Below are 18,178 nucleotides of genomic sequence, written 5' to 3'. Positions count from 1 at the left end.
CCCCTCGCCCGCTGCCCGCGGCCCGGCGCGGCCGCCGCCCATGGATTTCACCTAGTGCCGGCGGCCATGGCCGCGCAGTGCTGCTGCCGCCAGGCGCCCGGCGCCGAGGCCGCGCCCGTCCGCCCGCCGCCCGAGCCGCCGCCCGCCCTGGACGTGGCCTCGGCCTCCAGCGCGCAGCTCTTCCGCCTCCGCCACCTGCAGCTGGGCCTGGAGCTGCGGCCCGAGGCGCGCGAGCTGGCCGGCTGCCTGGTGCTCGAGCTGTGCGCCCTGCGGCCCGCGCCCCGCGCGCTCGTGCTCGACGCGCACCCGGCCCTGCGCCTGCACTCGGCCGCCTTCCGTCGCGCCCCCGCCGCCGCCGAGACGCCCTGCGCCTTCGCCTTCTCCGCCCCTGGGCCGGGGCCCGCGCCGCCGCCCCCGCTGCCCGCGTTCCCCGAGGCGCCCGGCTCCGAGCCCGCCTGCTGCCCGCTAGCCTTCAGGGTGGACCCGTTCACCGACTACGGCTCCTCGCTCACCGTCACGCTGCCGCCCGAGCTGCAGGCGCACCAGCCCTTCCAGGTCATCCTGCGGTACACCTCGACCGACGCCCCCGCCGTGAGTCCGGGGCGGGCGCCGGGGCTGCGGGCCGGTCCGCAGGGCGCTGCTAGCGGCCTCTCGCCGCACGGCCAGGCTGAGGGACGCGAATCTGCGCCCTACAGGTGCCCCCCTCCCCCCACCCTGGTGATTCCCAGCTGTTGCCTGTGAGCCCTTAGGGCCCTTGGATAGAGGCCGGAGTCCTGCGGGGACACGGGACAGCATGTCACTCAGGGAAGCCTCCCGTTTAGGTGTTCGGTCCCTGCCTGGGGACATGAGCAGCTTCTGTCACCCACTAAGGTGTACATCTGCAGGATCCTGGCACCGAGGGTTGGGCTGGAGTGTCAGCTGCGGAAGGGCCTCCATGTGACCAGGGCCTGCAGATGAGTCCAAGCCAGAGGCAGAGGAAAGGGCCATGGAGGTTGTGATGCTCGGTTTGGGGCTCCCTTGGCCAGCACTGGTGGAGTGTTGAGACCAGTGGGCCCCGAGACCCCAATATAGACACACATAGGCTCTGCAGGGCTTGCACACTGGGTACCCACCACTCCGGAGACTCTGCAAGAAAGGCCAGGTGACTGAGGCTGGCGCTGTGGCTGCAGCACCCCCTCCACCTCCACCTCCACCAGTGGGAGTGTGTACAGGATGGAGCAGGGCCTTTCCTGCCTACAGCATGGGGGTTCATACTGCATCCCTAGGTGGTATGGACGGCACACATGTGACACCCAACATATGCAATACGCACACAGCTGTGGAGGCGCTGGGAAGTCCAGCTGTCACTGGTCACGGCACATAAATGGACAGGGTGGTGGAGAGGTGGTAGAGAGGCGTCAGGCCATAAAGAGCCAAGGTGACATCTGGGCAGGAAGAACCCAGACTAGTGCACCCCATGGGCTTCTTGTACATTTCCCAGGAGCCCTAAGCAGGACCTGCCACCTCACCTTCTTCCCAGAACCCCTGTGGGTGTGCAGGCCGCTGGCAAGCCGGTCCCGCCCCTGCTGTGGTATTCCAGGGCTCTGACAGGTGGCAAGTATGCCTCCCAGTATGACAGGTGAGAACTGAGGGATGGGCTTCCCCTTGGCCTTGATCCGTGTTTGGAGCCCACGTGTCTGGTCCATCCAACACTGGCCTGCAGAGTGGCCGGACCAGGGCCCTCAGCAGGCTGCTGTGAACAGGGCCCAGTGAGCAAGGGTGGCCATTGTCTCTTGGCTTCCGGGTGCTCTGGGCAGGGAGGGTGGCATAGTCCCCAAAGTCTGAGTGGTGTCAGGGTTGGCAGGCTGTAGACGGGGCCTGGCGTCACCTGGCCTATGAGCTGCCCCACTTGCAGAAGGCAGAGTATTTGACTCTAACCTCAGGCACGCACCTTTGTATGTGAGCGCCATGGGGCTGGGGCCACACGTGGAGTCCCCTTCTCTTCCTGCATGTTCCAGGGACTCAGGCCCAAATCCCTAAGCCTGTCCCTGTGCCAGGGAGGATGCAGCGGGAGCTCCCTGGGAGGCCCTGCCAGTGGGCCCCAGGCCCCCAGAGGCTTTTTGGAGGTGCTGCAGATGCTTGGGCCCATTCCCCCACCCCCACCCCACCCAACCCCACCCCAGCAGGAACAGCGTTCTTCCTGCCCTGCAGTGTCTGGAGCCCTTCAGCCTTGTTCCTTTTCCACCAGCCCATCAGCACCTGTGCCAGGGTGCCCTGACAGGGATTGGCGACCCATCTGTGGGGCAGGGCCTGTCCTGTCTGGGAATCTGCCCCAGCCCCTCACTTCAGGGCAAGTGGGGAGCTGTGGGCCCTGCTGGTATCTGGGAAGCCAGGCTACTGAGGCTGTGGGGTGGACACGGGGCAGTAGGGAGAGGTGTGAGTGGGCAGAGCCACAGAAGGGCCTCAGGAGGGTGAGGCAAGGCCGCAGGAGAGGAGTAGTTGTGAGGGGGCCGTGCAGGCTGAGGGTTGAGGAGACTCCTGCAGGGAGGTTCCTTCATACGGATTCCCAGGTCCCAGCCCCCTCAAGGGGGAGGCTGCGTTTGTGAATGGCTCCCCAGTTGGGCCCTGAACACCCTGGCAGCCCAGGGCTCAGCAGGAATGGGAGACGCCTGTGCCACCTTGCTGCCCGGCCAGGGCAGGGCCAGGGCACCAACAGGAAGTTTGGAAGAGATCTGAGAGTGCTGGCAGGGGTCTGGCCGGCTCTGCTGGGGAGGCAGCCCTCCTGGTCTGGGGTCCTCCAGGCCCTCAGTGGCGGCCCTCAGCTGTGGATTCCCCTCGTCCACTCTCAGAAACGTGTTGGGGGCGTCTTCCACTCATGGTCGTAGGAGGGCCTGTGCATGAGGAGCAATTCAGTTTGCCTTGACAATCTCATTCCGGCAGAGGGGAGGGTGGGGACAACGTGCAGGGCTGACTTGGGACGAACGTGATGTGGCTGTGGTTGGAAGAGGGTCCCCCTCCCAGACTCTGAGCTGCCCTCACTAGAGAGGTCAGAATTCCTGGAAGGAAGATGAGACGGGTGCAGCAGGATAGTGGCAGGAGGGCCCGGGGGTGCAGGCTTCTCAGTGGGGCTGGGGCCTGGCCTCGGCATTTAGGGGTGAGGAAAGCCTCAACAGCTATGGTGCAGATGAGAGGTTTGCCGGGGTCGGGGGGCGGGGGTGACCTTAGGTGGGTAGCAGCTGCTGTGAGCACACCCATTCCACAGCACTCACCGCAGCCCCCGGCCTCCAGGCAGCGGCCCCAGCCATCCTTCCCTTGGCCACTCCTGTCCCCTGCCAGCAGGGGCCTCTGGCCTGGCCTCCACTCCCTGCTTGCCGTCGCCTGGCCTGGAGCCTGTCTCTTGTGGGGTTCCTCCAGGCGAGGCTGCCTGGGCTCAGGGCGGCTCTGGGCCTGGGTGTGCTGCCTGCCAGTGTGTAGCCATCAGGAGGCTCTGGCTTCCCAGGTTCCACATCCCGGGCTCCCTTTCCTGGCCATGACCAGATGAACTGCTGGGAATTTGGTCTGAGTGTGTTCTGATGGTGCCTCAGTTTCGCTATAGAAGCTAAGATAATGCAATGATGGGCTATTCCCTTTCTTCGCCCTGGCGTTAGCTGGGAGACACCTCTGTTCGCTCCCTGACGCAGGGCCTCCTGCCTGGGTTGGGGTCTGGCCCTGATGACACAGCACAGGCCACACCCTGGGTCACCTGCCCGGGATATCCCCCTGCCCAGGCAGGCAAGTGAAGGCTAGGGGGTGGCTATTGGCCCTCGATGAACCCAGCAAGATAATCTGGCCATTGTCCCCTCCCAGAGCCTCCTGCCTTCTCTCAGGCTGCTGCCCAGTGGCTAGGGCCCAGCACCCCAGCTGGGTGGCCGTCTGCTGATGCACCATCCTGCCCACAGATCTGGTGGCTGGACCCAGAGCTGACCTATGGCTGCGCCAAGCCCTTCGTCTTCACCCAGGGCCACTCTGTGTGCAACCGCTCCTTCTTCCCGTGCTTCGACACGCCTGCCGTGAAGTGCACCTACTCTGCCGTCGTCAAGGTCAGGGGCCGTCAGCTGCCGTCACCTTGCTCCCAGGACAGCCCAGTGGCCTGGCCACACTGCCTCCCCCTTGCTTCTACCTGCCTGGGCTGTGGCCCCAGCTGCCAGCAGGCCACAGTGCTAGCAGGAGCCCACCCTCCCTACTCTATGGGAGGAGCCGCTTTGCAGGGAATGGGGGAAGCCGGGCTGCCTCCAACGGGCCTGAGGGGGTCAGGGTCCCGGACCCAGGGTGAGTCCCCAGTGGGATTGCAGGGGCCTCAGACAAGGGGTCTCCAGACAGAACTGCTGATCCCCGGTGGGGTCTGTGGGTCACCAGGCCCGAGCTTGGCAGCACCCTCTGTGCTGGGACGAGGTTTGCAGGCTGGGAGCTAGGGGTTCCGAGTGGAGGGTGGCAGTTCTTTGGAGAGAAGTTCTCTGACAGAAACATTCCCTGATGGGGATGTAGGGTTTCCTGCTACAAATATGGGGCTGCATGACAGGCTCCCTGGCCTGGGCTGTGGGTGTGCTGACGCTGGGGCCACCCGGTCTCAGTCCGGCCTCCTTACAGGCGCCATCGGGGGTGCAGGTGCTGATGAGTGCCACCCGGAGTGCGTACATGGAGGAAGAAGGCGTCTTCCACTTCCACATGGAGCACCCCGTGCCCGCCTACCTCGTGGCCCTGGTGGCCGGAGACCTCAAGCCGGCAGACATCGGGCCCAGGTAGGGCCTTCTGCCAGGGCCTTCTGGGGCTGCCCAGGCCTCGGGGAGAGCCCCACCAGGGGTCTGTGGCCTGTGTCCATGGCTGCCCTGCTGAGGACCCCCACTGGCCTCTGGGTGCTCTGGGCCAGCCCTGCCCCTGCCTTGGTGCCACCACCAGGGCCCTGCCTGCCAGGCCCTCCCACCCATGTGCCCTCAGACCCGGCAGCCTGGCCCACCCAGTGCCTGCCCTGCAAACTGGTCCTTCCTGCCAAGGCCCCCGCACAGCCTGGCACCCTCACACCTTTGTTGGTCCCTTCAGCCTAGAGATAAAATGAGCTAAGTGGCCCCTGGAATGCAGCTCTGCCCTCCTGTGGGAAGGGCCAGGGTGGCTGCCCATCCAGTGAGGCAGGGCAGGCTGCGGGCTGGGGTGGTCAGCCAGGCTGGGTGAGGTGTGGGTGTTACTGGAGCCCCAGGGCAGTGGGAGAGCCTGGTGGGGTGAGCGGAGCTGGGGCTGCTCGGCCTCAGCTCACCCTCTCTACATGCAACAGGAGCCGCGTGTGGGCCGAGCCGTGCCTCCTGCCCACGGCCACCAGCAAGCTGTCGGGCGCAGTGGAGCAGTGGCTGAGTGCAGCTGAGCGGCTGTATGGGCCCTACATGTGGGGCAGGTAGGCCCCGGGGACCTGTGGACCTGGCTGGCTGGAAGGAGGAGTCAGAGGGGGAGCCCCTCATCTGACCCCTAGGGTGTCCTGTCCCCATCTCCTGGGGAGGAAGCGGAGCTCGCTGCAGGGGCTGGGCTGATCCCTGCTGGATGGAAGGTGGGGTGTGGGTGTGCGGGGTGGGCGTCTGAGCCCCGAGGTCTGCCACCCTCACCGCCCTCCCGGTGCAGGTACGACATTGTCTTCCTGCCACCCTCCTTCCCCATCGTGGCCATGGAGAACCCCTGCCTCACCTTCATCATCTCCTCCATCCTGGAGAGCGATGAGTTCCTGGTCATCGACGTCATCCACGAAGTGGCCCACAGCTGGTTCGGCAACGCTGTCACCAACGCCACCTGGGAAGAGATGTGGCTGAGTGAGGGCCTGGCCACCTATGCCCAGCGCCGTATCACCACTGAGACCTATGGTGCGGCCAGGGCTGGGGAGGCAGCCACTGGGGGCCCTGGGCACTGAGCCAGGGGCAGAGAGCCTAGCCTGGCTCCCCTGCCATGCTGCAGGTGCCCACACCCCCTGCTTCCCCCGTCTCCCCCTACACCCCCTCACCTCTCCTCTGTCTCTGGACTCCATCCAGGTGCTGCCTTCACCTGCCTGGAGACTGCCTTCCGCCTGGACGCCCTGCACCGGCAGATGAAGCTTCTGGGAGAGGACAGCCCGGTCAGCAAACTGCAGGTCAAGCTGGAGCCAGGTACCTGCTCCTCAGGACCCACTCCCGGAACTGGGGATGTCACCCCTCAAGGCCTCCCTGCCTGCCCTTCGTGGGTTCTGGCTGTGGCTTCTCTGTCCGGCACTGTGCCTGGACCCCTGCCAAGGCTAAGCTGGGAGCCCCTGGCCAGGGCAAGGCCTCCCCAGGCTCCCACAGCCACTGCCACCTCCCTGGCTCTGAGCACCAGTCACAGTGGTATGGGAGTCCTCAGTCTTCTCCGAGGCCCTGCCGCTGCACGCCCAGGGCATCAGTACACATCTGGACATGTGAGGGACAGTGGCGTTTGGCCCTTCCTGCTCCTGGGAGCCTGACCACCGCCCCTCCCTGTCCCATGGGACACTGGTGGTTTCGGATGCCAGCCCAGGTGGGTGTTCACCTTGCAGGAGTGAATCCCAGCCACCTGATGAACCTGTTCACCTACGAGAAGGGCTACTGCTTCGTGTACTACTTGTCCCAGCTCTGCGGAGACCCACAGCGCTTTGATGACTTTCTCCGAGTGAGCAACCCCCTGCCCGGGACGGCCCTGCTGCCATCTGCCCCCAGCCCCTCCCCAGCTCACAGGGCTGCCCACTCTTCTGGCAGTTGGGGTGGAATTGGCAGGGGCCTGTGAGCCTGGCTGGGACCTGGTCTGCCTTTCTTTGTGGGGAGTGCCTGGGTTGCTACCTTCTCTTCTCCCACCCTCTGTTCGGTCCCTTGGCAGGGCCTGTGTGCCAAGTGTTGGCTCCGCAGCGCCCACTAGCTGCCTCTGTGCCCACCCTGTGCCCAGCACGTACCTCGGCGCACGCCCTGCAGGCCTCTCGTGGGGCTGCCTGTGCCCCGCCCTTCCAGGCCTGCTGAGGCCCCACCTCTGCCACACAGGCCTATGTGGAGAAGTACAAGTTCACCAGCGTCGTGGCCCAGGACCTGCTGGACTCCTTCCTGAGCTTCTTCCCGGAGCTGAAGGAGCAGAGCGTGGACTGCCGGGCAGGTGAGCCTGACCCCCCCGCTGCAGCCAGGGAGCCGTGGGTGTGAGGACGGGCGGGGCCTCTGCTGCCTGAGGGGCAGCTCCCTGGAGGAAAGCCCTGTCAGTTCACTGTCTGTCCTTCAGCCGACCTTTGCTGGACCATGTGGGCCCCAGGCCGGTATGCTATGAGAACAGGGCTGGGGTCGGGGGCCTGCCTGGGGGCAGTGGCACAAGGCTAAGCAGGCCGAGTTAGGCACTCCCAGGCAGCGGGCCATGGAAACCAGGTGTGCAGAGGGCCTGGTGCAGGAAGGGCGGGTGACGGGGTGTCCTGGAGCTGGAGAACAGCAGCCAGCCCTGCTTATGTGTCAGTTGTAAAGGTGTCCCTGAGGGTCTGAGGGCTTGGGGCCCAGGAAGGCACTGCAGGGTTCAGACATTGAAGGAGAGGCCAGAATTGCTGGAGGGTGGTGAGGTGCCACTGGGAGGGCTGTGCATGGTGACACCAAGTTTTGGAAGGTACAGCAAGTGCATCAAGAACTTTTTGTGGGTAGGGGATGGGCACTGCCCTTCAAGAGCAGGAATATCATCTTAAGAGCCTGTTGCCCCCATCCCGCCCCTGCTGGTTCATGGCGCAGGTGGCCTCCACCAGCACTGAGGTTGGGTTTAGACTACTTCGTTGTCTTCCACCCAGGAGAGGCGTGGAGTGGGTGCAAGTCCCTTGGTCACCAACCCAAGTCTCTGCCTCCCTGCACCCCTTCACAGAAGCCCCTTCAGTGGCTTCAAGTGGCAGTGCTGGCTGGAGCTGACCCCGCCTTCCTGAATGGCCCATGTCCCTGGAACAGGCCACCTGCCTGGGACACACTCAGGGTCTGGGGTCTCCTGGGCAGATTGCTCAGGCAGCCCCTCCCTAGCCTAGGCAGGGACCCCAGGGTCACTTCTCCCCTCTAGGGCTGGAATTCGAGCGCTGGCTCAATGCCACAGGCCCGCCGCTGGCTGAGCCGGACCTGTCTCAGGGATCCAGCCTGACCCGACCCGTGGAGGCCCTTTTCCAGCTGTGGACCGCAGAACCTCTGGACCAGGCAGCTGCCTCGGCCAGTGCCATTGACATCTCCAAGTGGAGGACCTTCCAGACAGCACTCTTCCTGGACCGGCTTCTGGATGGGTCCCCGCTGCCGCAGGGTGAGTCCCTGCAGCTGATGGGGCTGGCCCAGGGGCTGGGGTGCAATGGCAGCCCAGCCCTGACCTGCTCCCTGCCCTGCAGAGGTGGTGATGAGCCTGTCCAAGTGCTACTCCTCCCTGCTGGACTCGATGAACGCTGAGATCCGCATCCGCTGGCTGCAGATTGTGGTCCGCAACGACTACTATCCTGACCTCCACAGGGTGCGGCGCTTCCTGGAGAGCCAGGTGCAGTCACCCGCCCAGGGGGCCAGCCTGGAACGGCCTAGCCGTGCGGACTGGGAGTCCCACCCAACTCCCTAGTCTGAGCCCTCGGGGCAGGCCAGGCACATTCTGGAGAATGGGGCGGGGAAGACATAGGGGTCTGTTGGGATTGGGGGCATGCACCGGGTACAGGTACCAGGGGGCAGCCTGGACTCCACCATTTCTTGGAGAAGCTGTGGAAGGGACCAGCGGGGAGCAGGAGTTTGGGGTCCAGGCCACCACAGCCTGCTGGGCCCTGGGCCTTCAGCATCCTGGTCTGGGCAGAGGGGACGTCCCAGCTCCTCAGAGAGAGGCCAGAGCCCTCAGGCCCGTGGGCCCTGGCTGCCCTGTTCCCTGTATGTGCTCCCTCCAGCCCAGGCTCCCTGGAGATGGGGCCTCCATGGTCGGCCTGGAAGGGCAGGGTGGAGGTGGGAGGCTAATGGTAGGCCTCCTGGCCACCGGAGTCCAGGCCACAGCCCTGATGATGAAGCTGGGAAGCCAGGGGCAGGAGGGCCGCCTGGCCGGGCTGGCAGGGTGGGCTGGCTCCAGGGAACTGGGGAGCCCACCAGTGTGACCGAGTGCCCCTCCTGCAGATGTCACGCATGTACACCATCCCGCTGTACGAGGACCTCTGCACCGGTGCCCTCAAGTCCTTTGCGGTGGAGGTCTTCTACCAGACGCAGGGCCGGCTGCACCCCAACCTGCGCAGAGCCATCCAGCAGATCCTGTCCCAGGGCCTCGGCTCCAGCACAGAGCCCGCCTCAGAGCCCAGCACGGAGCTGGGCAAGGCTGCAGCAGACACAGACTCGGATGCACAGGCCCTGCTGCTTGGGGATGAGGCCCCCAGCAGTGCCATCTCTCTCAGGGACGTCAATGTGTCTGCCTAGCCCTGTTGGCGGGCTGACCCTCGACCTCCCAGACACCACAATTGTGCCTTCTGTGGGCCAGGCCTGCCATGACTGCGCCTCGGCTTTGGCCATGAGCTCTGCCCAGGCCCACAAGCCCCTCCCCTGGGCTCTCCCAGGCAGGGAGAATGGGGAGAGGGACCTCCTTGTGTCTGGCAGAGACCTGTGGACCTGGCCTCCCCACTCCCAGCTCTCTTGCACTGCAGGCCCTGGGGCCAGCCTGCACACGCCATGCCTCCTGTCTCAACACTGACAGCTGTGCCTAGCCCCGGATGCCAGCACCTACCAGGTGCCGCCCCTGGGGCAAGGGCCCCGGCAGCCCTATGGTGACCGCCACACTGTGCCTTAACGTCTGCCGGGGGCCCAGGCTGTGCTGTCCCTGCAGCACGCCTCCTTGCAGGGATCTGAGCCACCCTCCCCGCACAGCCCTGCACCCCGCCCCTGGGGTTGGCAGCCTCAGTTGGCCCCTGGCAGAGGAACAAGGACACAGACATTCCCTCAGTGTGGGGGCAGGGGACACAGGGAGAGGACGGTTGTCCCTGGGGAGGGCCCTCTGGCCCCAGGCAACCTTAGCCCCTCAGAACAGGGAGTCCCAGGACCCAGGGAGAGTGTGGGGACAGGACAGCCTGTCTCTTGTAGCTTCCTGGGGCGGGAGGCACATGGGCAAAGCAATACCCCAGGGAAAGTGGGAGGTGGTGCTGGTGCTGTCTCTAGGCCCACCATGCTGGGAGAGGCGGTCGGGGCCTGGGGCCTCCAGCCTGGGACTGCTGTGATGGGGTATCACGGTGATGGTCCCATTAAACTTCCACTCTGCAAACCTGATCTCCGCGTTCTTTCTCGCGACTCTTGTCCTCTGCATCTTCCTGGCTGTGTAGGGTGGGCTGGCCTGCCAGGACTTGGGGCCTGGAGCTGGTCAGGGGCTGGGTGTGGCCCCCTCCTCTGATACACAAGCCCCAGAGCAGGCTCCCCGAATCCTGCCCAGCCCCTTGGCTGGACCTCCTGGGCCTGAGTAGCCTCTGGATGTCACAGGGAAGCCATGTGTCACCTTCACTCTGGGCCTTCACCTCCGGCTTAAGCCAAATCCCAGCCTCAGTGGTGATCCTGTCCCAAGATGGGTGCCAGGTGTCAGGCATGCTTCGTTTTGGAGAATTGAGATTTCCATTTTCCCAGGTGATGGGTGTCACTGCCCTTCAGAGTACCCAAGGATGTGGCGCCACCATCTCAGTGCCACACACACCTGGCCAACATGCCGTGGCCCAGAAGCAGCACGTCCCTTCTCCCAACCCACTGGCCAGGCCCAGTCACAGCTCCACTCCACACGTGGCAGCCAGGAAGTGGGGAGGGCAGGAGGTGTTGGGCAAATAACCCTGATACCATCACTGTCCAGTCCCCAGCCACCAAATGTCCCACTCACCCTCCTTCCTGTTCTGGATGCCCCTCCCCTCCCCTCCCCTCCCCAGGGCATATGAGTCCCCCTCCAGTGGTGGTGGCAACCCTGGTCTAGGGTCTGGGGCCGTCTCTACATGTGTTGCTTCATGTACCTTCTTCACATCAGGTCTGGGGGAGGCGCCACCCCATCCAGAGACTTAGGAACTAGAAGACTGTCACTGCCCCTCACACTCAGGATGACTGCAGTAACCCCTGTGAAAGCGGGCGTGGAGGGCACCTGGCAGCCCCTGCTCCATGGCATCTGAAGTCTTGCCAGGCAGGCACAGCTAGGGCCCCTGCCTGGGAGTGGACACCCCACTCCCCCAAGTCACGTTCTCTGTGGCCCGGAGCTCCAGCCTCGGGAGGACCACTTTCGTTTCTTCCTTGACCACGCTTGATGGTGTCCTCAAAGGAGCCCTCCTCAGTGGCAAGACTGCTTTCTCAGCCTCTTCCCTGCCAAGGTTGTTTTCAAGTCCCAGCAGTCACAAACTTTCATCCTGGGCTCTTCTTTCTTTTGCAGTTCAACTCTCGAAATGACTCTGTGGTCCGCAGGTGACTCCACTCCAGGTGCCTACAGCCACGTCCACAGCGCCACCTCTGGACGCTGCTGAGCTGCGCACCTCTGCATGACACCTGCCTTTGGGAAACTCAGCAGCAGTGCCCAGCATCATAACCCTGGGGGCAGGAGGGCATCTGGATCCAGGATGGCACCCTCGCCACAATCTGTCTTGGCTCTGTACCCGCCCGTGGGGTGCACAGGAGGGCTCTTTCAGCCCCAAGTCCTTGCGTTCCTGGCCTTCGTTCCTCTTCCTCCCAGCTTGCAAGTGCAGAATTTTTTTTTAGCTCATCGCTTCCTTGCAGTCCCTTGTCAAATGCAGCCTCTGGCCGACACTCAGGCCAGTGTTGTTTCCCAGCCTCTCCACTAGATTCGCACACTTAGCTCACGATCTGCCTCATGAGTCATCCTAGTTGAGCTTTACCAAATGTTTTGCCCCACCTAACAGCCTGCCAACATTCCAAATCCTGGCAGGTCACATGTTTTGTTAGCACAGCACCCCTCTTCTAGCGGCCAGCTTCTCTATTAGGCCAAGTTATGCTCCAGCCAAACAACTACGAAGCACAGATGTCTCACACAACAAAGCTTTCTCACGCTGCAGGCCCACCTCAGGCTGGCAGGGGAAGGGTGGATTCTCTTCAATGTGACCACCCTCGGACCTGTACCGATGGAACAGAGATCTCGAATGTTTTCAGGCACCTTGCCAGGCATAAGAGAGCTGTTGAGGGGCTCACACTGGCAGTGGAAGCTCTGAGGGGCCTACAACCACAGGGGCTGCAACCCCACCACATGCACAAAAGTGGGGGTACATGGCAAACAGCACTAATGACAACGACAGAGCTGAGGCCAGAATGTGAGAGAGATCTGCATTTTGGGGATTAGGGCCTAGCCAGGCAGGTAGGAGATGATGTTCAAAAAGGGAAAAGAAGCTTGATGAAAGACTGGTTTCTACAGAGACAGATTAGAGAGCTGAACCCTGAGACAACAGTGAGGGAGACCCATGCAAATTCCTAGGCCCTGGAGGTCCAAATAAGATTTTCTAAGTCCCTCAGGCCATGACCTGTTCAGTTCAGACCTGTCTCCCAGAGTGTTTCTCTGCCGTCTCTACTCTAACTGGGACTTACTGGTGGTGCTTCTCTCCTAAGGCCAGATGCTTTGCACAGAACATTAGGAAACTCCAGATAGAAAGGTAAGGCACAATTGAGAATCACCTGCCCAGGACAGCAACACAGTGCGAAGGAAAACAGGCCACTCAACCCAAACTTACACCTGAGACAGAGGCAACAGAAAAACCAGAAAAGGACTTTAAAACACATATAATCAAAATCTCAGACCTAAAGGCAACTTTTGAAATAAACCATAACATAGGAAGAGGCACTTGTGAAACAAGAACAGGTAGTTTATAAAAAAGAACCAGCCAGAGACCCTGGACATTTTTTAAAAAGCAATTATTAAAATAAAAAATGAAAACTCAGTGGAACAGTGCTATGGGTTGAATGTTCCCTCCAAAATGCATGTTGAAATTACGGAGAGGCTGAGGCAGGAGAATGGCGTGAACCCGGGAGGCGGAGCTTGCAGTGAGTCGAGATCGCGCCACTGCACTCCAGCCTGGGCGACAGAGCGAGACTCTGTCTCAAAAAAAAAAAAAAAAAAAAAAAAAAAGAAATTTAATTGCCATTGTGATGGTATTAAGAGGTGGAACCATTAAGAAGCGATTAGGCCATGAGGGTTCTGCCTTCATGAATGGATTAATGTCATTATCAGAGTGGGTTCATTATCATGAGCATGTGTTGTAAAAATGAGTTTAGCTGTCTCTTGCTTGTGTGTCCTCTTGCTCTTCCATCTTCCCCCATGGAATGGTGTGGCAAGAAGGCCTTTACCAGATGCCAGCCCCTCGACCTTGGATTTCCCAGCCTCCAGAACTGTAAGAAATACATTTCTTTTCATTATAAATTACCCAGTCTGTGGTATTGTTATAGCAACAGAAAATGCACTTGGGGATATTAGGTCGTGGAGGATAAAAAAAAAAAAAAGTTCCAATCAAGGCATCCTCATTCTCAACATGGCGTGCATTCTACCCTCCAGGGGTCCCCTCCATGGCCCTTCATCTGCCCCCAACCCCGCAACTCAGCCTCATTTCTTTAGCCATTTTCTCCCCCACATCTCTCTTCCCTTCCCATCAGACCTTCACACCCTGCAAGCTAAGCCACCTCAACTAGCCATGCCCTCAGGGCTCTAACTCAAGCACACACCAAGGTGTTTTCCCTAACAAAGACTGTCCTTTTACTAAGAGGAATCTGATGTCAGTTGTTAGTCTCCCCCCGCTCCCCCATCTCTCAGAATAATCACCTGGTCAGACAGAAGCCCAAGAGCAGGGACATGCCAGCTAAAGGTGGAGCTTGGCAAGGGTGTCTACAGAGCGGCCAGGCCCAGCACAGATCTGAGGGGCTTTTAACAGGCACAGGCAGAGTGCTAAGGAGATCACTACCACCCACTCACCCATCCAGCCAGGCCCAGATAAACCTCTCTTTGTTCCAAATGAATGAGCAAACAGAAAAATTCCACAATGTGGAGGGAATACAACACCCACAATGCAGAAAATAGCCCACATCCGAAATATGCTCACCTCGGATAACTAGTCAACTGTGCAAATTATCTGCATAATCCTCATAAAATTGAAGAACACAAAACCACTTCATACCAACAGTCAGGACAAAAATTCCTATAAGGAGCATGTACCATATTTATTCCCACTCTGTTTACTAAGCATGTATTATAATGAGAAAAATAGCTCAACCTAAAATATTGCCAACAAAGAATCCATTCCTCATGTTGCAGTGAATGAAGAGGGCGGAGGTCAGCCTGCTTTTATGCTGGCTGCCCCAACGCTAAGGAGTTGATGTGTCCTACTGTTAACACTGGAGGATGTCCAGGCTCTTGGCGTCTTAAATAAAGAATTGGACAAAACACACACAGAGAGCAAAGAAGGAATGAAGGAATTTATTCAAAATGAAAGTACACTCCACCGTGTGGGAGTGGGCCTGAGCACAGGAGCACAAAAGCCCTGTTATAGAATTTTTGAGAGTTTAAATACCCTCTAGATGATTCCACTGGTCACTTGGGGCACGCGTTATGTAGATGGAGAGGATGAAGTTACAAAGTCATTTGCTTGGCCCATGCCCTATGGAGAAGATATTTCCTGTCATAACTGAAGTGTGAATCAGCCTATGTTCCCTGCACCCAGACCCTATTTTCCTGCCTCCTACCTACAGCTGTGTGGTCCTGAGCTGTCACCTCTTCCCTTTGAAGCTCAGGTTCCTCATCGGTAAAATGAGGCAGAAATACCTACTGCTGAGATGTGTGAGGATCACACAAACTCAGTGTCTCAACACGTTGTCCATGTGTTTTGGCCCTCTGAGCCCTTGAGGGCTGCCTCAGGTGGAACCCTCTTCACTTTTCTTGGAGAACTGACCATGGGTTGCAGCAAAGACTAAAATGGTTCCTGTTTCAGCCCTGCTTGGGAAGATTCAGCTGGAACCTTTAGGCTAGGAAAAGGGAGAAGGACCCTACCCCCACTGTACCTGACCTGAGAGAAATCCACAGAAAAGCAATCCTTGCTAACTCTGGGCAGTATGTGGACAAGATACTAATTTTTAATCTCTGCATCTCCATGAGAATGCAATGACCAGCACAGTGAAGTGCCCAATTATTGCCCCCTGAACAAACGGAGATGTCAAGTTCAGAAAAGATCCTGGCTGAGGAGGACAGGGAACATTCCCTTGAAAAACAAGGGCAGTCATCCAGACAGAACAAGAGGAGTGGCAGGATGAGAGGAGGCAGATAGGGTTGATTCTATAGGGCTCCTCAACACCCAGGAACCTGAGAAGTAAGTGGTCAGATGTATTTCAGTCCACTGGCCGGAAGTGGGGTCATGGTGGGAACTAGTCCCACCTGAAGGACTCTCATCTTCCTACAATCCTCAAACGCTGAGGCATGGGGATGCTGTTCCCTCCTTGAAGTGAGGGCCCCGAGGCTCTCATACTTTAATTACAGTACTTCAGACCAAGAGCCTGCAGTTGAGGCGGCCAGGGTCACGAACCAGCTGCCCCCCAAACTCCTTATCTCACCAACCCAAGCTGCTTACAATCCCTCCAGATATTCCAGGAGCCAGGGGGGAATGTCGATCTTCATGGCTGAGGGAACATCTTTGCACCCTGGGGTAGTGGACCACAGGGCATGTGGAATGTCTTAGTCTGTTTCACGCTGCTATACCTGAGGTTGGGTTTGTTTGTTTGTTTGTTTATTTATTTATTTATTTAGAGACGGAGTCTCGCTCTGTTTTCCAGGCTGGAGTGCAGTGGTGCGATCTGGGCTCACTGCAAGCTCTGCCTCCCAGGTTCACGCCATTCTCCTGCCTCAGCCTCCCGAGTAGCTGGGACTACAGGTGCCTGCCACCATGCCCGGCTAATTTGTTTGTATTTTTAGTAGAGATGGGGTTTCACCGTGTTAGCCAGGATGGTCTCGATCTCCTGACCTCGTGATCCACCCGCCTCGGCCTCCCAAAGTGCTGGGATTACGGGCATGAGCCACCGCGCCTGGCCGAGGCTGGGCAATTTATTTTTTTAAAAAAGCAAAACAGGTTTATTTGGCTCAAAATTCTGGTGGAAATTTCAAGATTGGGCAGCTGCACCTGGTGAGGGCCTCATGCTACTTCAACTCATGGCAGCAAGTGGAAGGGGAGAGGTATGCACAAAGAGATTACGTGGCAATATGGCGAGAGAGGAAGCAAGAGAGGACCCCAGGAAGGCTGACTCTCTAACCAGCTCTCATGGGAACTCACCCCTCCACACAGGGCACTAACCTGTCTATGAGGGATCCACCCCTATTACCCAAACTCCTCCTACTAGGCGCCACCTCCCAACACTGCCACATTGGGGCTCAAGTTTCAATACCAGTTTGGGCAGGGGCAGACCACACGCAAATCACAGCATGGGGTAATAGTGGGGGCAGGTTGACACAGGGCTGCTGCTTACCCAGCACCAGCTGTCTCTTGGCCCCTTCCAGATCCTGGCAATCTGGCTACGGGCATGGGCCCAGCCTTGGACACAGATGTGGCCATAGGAAGCTGTTAGCTCTCCAGATCTGATCAGCCTGGGAGAGCGGCACAACGAAGGCTCCCAAAGGATAGTCGGGATCCTCGGCCAGCCTCAGCTCTGCTACCCACCTATATGTGCCTAGGACAGGAAAGACATGTGTTTCTTACTCCTCCGGGACCCCTAGGTGAAGCAGAGACCAGGCTCTTCTTGAGTCCTCTCAGCTATGGTGCAACCACCAGCCTAGCAAGGAATCAGAAACATCTTCCGGAAGAGTCAGCACCATAGGGGGTGCTGAATGGGCAATGAAGCATCCTGGATATGAAACATCTGGGCAATGAAGCATCCCATAGGTGTTGGCCTATGCAGTCACTCCCTTTTCCAGACCAAGGCAAGTACATAAGCACTCTGGGCCCCTAATCAGGGGCCTGGGGCCAGGTGGGATGAAAACAGCAGTGTCCTGCCACCTGAACAACTGCTACTCACGCAGGCCTCACCCGGCCTCTCAGAGGGAGGAACCTGGGACTCCTGAACCAGATTCAGTTTCTCCTTCAACAGCCGGGACTTTTCGCTCCTGACTGCAGAAAAACAGCTTCAATGTGACCATCCTTTATAGCCCGAGGCTGTGTAAAATGGCCTGAGGCGACAAAATCTGAAAAGCTCTATTAGGTGGCAAACTGCTGTCACTAGAAGAGTTGAGGCTCCCTTCTCCTCCCCTGCCTGACCGCCTTCATTCCTGGGAATGGAACAGGTTCTTGCGGCAAGGGTGAATCCTCCAGCAGTTCCCAGGATCACTATCCTCACCTCCCCGCGGTACTGAGTGGCTACAGCTGTAAACGTGCGTCCACGGGGTCACTGTCCAGCCACCAGGACCAGGTGCCTGGCCATCTGGGGAATCGGAAAACGCTCAGCGAGATGCTCTGGCCGCCTCCCCTGCCCCCAGTTAAGATGCAGAGCGTTCTACCTCAAATGCCTAGAAACAAAGCCCAGGCCCGGGAAGGTCGAACGACTGCGACGCCTCTCCCTCAAGCTCTTCCCTCGGAGCCGTCTCATTTCCCAAAACTCCCAAACACATCACAGAGAGAGGTGTTGGGCCAGGTGGTCACTCCCTTTTCCAGAACCACAGCAAGAAGTTAAGCCTGCTGGGCTCCTAACCAGGGCCCTGGGGCCCGGTGGGATGAAAAGCCCTATTAGGTAGCAAACAGCTGTCACTACAGGGGTTGAGGCCCCCTTCTCCCCTGCCTGACGACGACGGCGGCAGGCACTCGACCGGCGCTGGACAGCTCGCAACTTGCCTTACCAAGCGCAAATCTCGGTTCCTCCCAACTACCCGCGGCCACGGCCTCCGCAGCAGAGCGCCGAAAGCAGAGACGCGTTTCGGGAGGAAGGTGCATGCTGGGAGCGGCGGTGCAGGCTGGGAGCTGTAGTCTGCGACGCAACACTGCCGAGGTGGCTCCCTGGTCCCTGAAGCTCCCAGAGCCCGCGTGTTCAGGCGGTCCCGACACCCCGGCCCGAGCCTCACCGGCTGGAGGACTAAACGCCTGCCGGCCCTCCGGGTATAAGCGGAGGCCGGGATAGCCCTGAGCTCCGCCGCCCCCGGAAGGAAAAAATACAGCGCCGGCAGCCGTACGTCCTCGAAAGAGCGGAACTCGGGAGCCCCGCCCCCTGGGCCTCCGACGTCC

General features: G+C 59.8%; 2 protein-coding genes and 1 long non-coding RNA gene across 5 annotated transcripts in view; 1 reads left to right on the top strand and 2 right to left on the bottom strand.

Moving 5' to 3' along the window:
* ANKMY1 (ankyrin repeat and MYND domain containing 1) overlaps positions 1-107 on the bottom strand; it is a 109,062-nt gene extending 108,955 nt beyond the window's left edge. Inside the window, exon 1 of the mRNA XM_032761982.2 lies at positions 52-107. The gene's annotated coding sequence lies outside the window, so the exon portion shown is untranslated. The remainder of the gene's footprint in view (positions 1-51) is intronic.
* On the top strand, positions 1-12,907 carry RNPEPL1 (arginyl aminopeptidase like 1). Of its 3 annotated transcripts, none has more exons than XM_032762016.2 (11): positions 1-591; positions 3,918-4,058; positions 4,606-4,757; positions 5,285-5,401; positions 5,623-5,858; positions 6,024-6,137; positions 6,539-6,651; positions 7,014-7,122; positions 8,044-8,274; positions 8,357-8,499; positions 9,108-12,907. In XM_032762016.2, exons 1-11 carry the CDS (start codon positions 67-69, stop codon positions 9,399-9,401), a joined length of 2,175 nt encoding a protein of 724 aa, XP_032617907.1. In that variant the 5' UTR covers positions 1-66; the 3' UTR covers positions 9,402-12,907. The 3 variants fall into 3 exon arrangements, with proteins under 3 accessions (XP_032617907.1, XP_032617916.1, XP_032617927.1); XM_032762025.2 differs by having other exon boundaries at positions 7-591; positions 8,077-8,274; positions 9,108-10,392; XM_032762036.2 differs by having other exon boundaries at positions 7-591; positions 5,623-5,807; positions 9,108-10,391.
* A 1,481-nt stretch (positions 12,908-14,388) lies between these two features.
* On the bottom strand, positions 14,389-18,158 carry LOC131383108 (uncharacterized). Its single transcript, XR_009212877.1, has 2 exons — positions 17,797-18,158; positions 14,389-17,384 (listed from the first exon to the last, which is right to left on the bottom strand). It is a non-coding gene; the product is annotated as an uncharacterized LOC131383108 (long non-coding RNA).
* Positions 18,159-18,178: the final 20 nt, after the last annotated feature.

Source organism: Hylobates moloch, unplaced genomic scaffold (assembly GCF_009828535.3).
Source record: "Hylobates moloch isolate HMO894 unplaced genomic scaffold, HMol_V3 SCAFFOLD_1, whole genome shotgun sequence".
NCBI classification, from domain to species: domain Eukaryota; kingdom Metazoa; phylum Chordata; class Mammalia; order Primates; family Hylobatidae; genus Hylobates; species Hylobates moloch.
The sequence above is the reverse complement of the archived record's forward strand: the minus strand, read 5'-3'. Positions and strand labels throughout refer to the sequence as shown.

Coding starts and splice junctions, on each gene's coding strand:
- RNPEPL1 (XM_032762016.2), top strand. CDS start 67: ATGGCCGCGCAGTGCTGCTGCCGCCAGGCGCCCGGCGCCGAGGCCGCG. Junction 592..3,917: donor CCTCGACCGACGCCCCCGCC/GTGAGTCCGGGG, acceptor TCCTGCCCACAG/ATCTGGTGGCTGGACCCAGA. Junction 4,059..4,605: donor CCTACTCTGCCGTCGTCAAG/GTCAGGGGCCGT, acceptor GCCTCCTTACAG/GCGCCATCGGGGGTGCAGGT.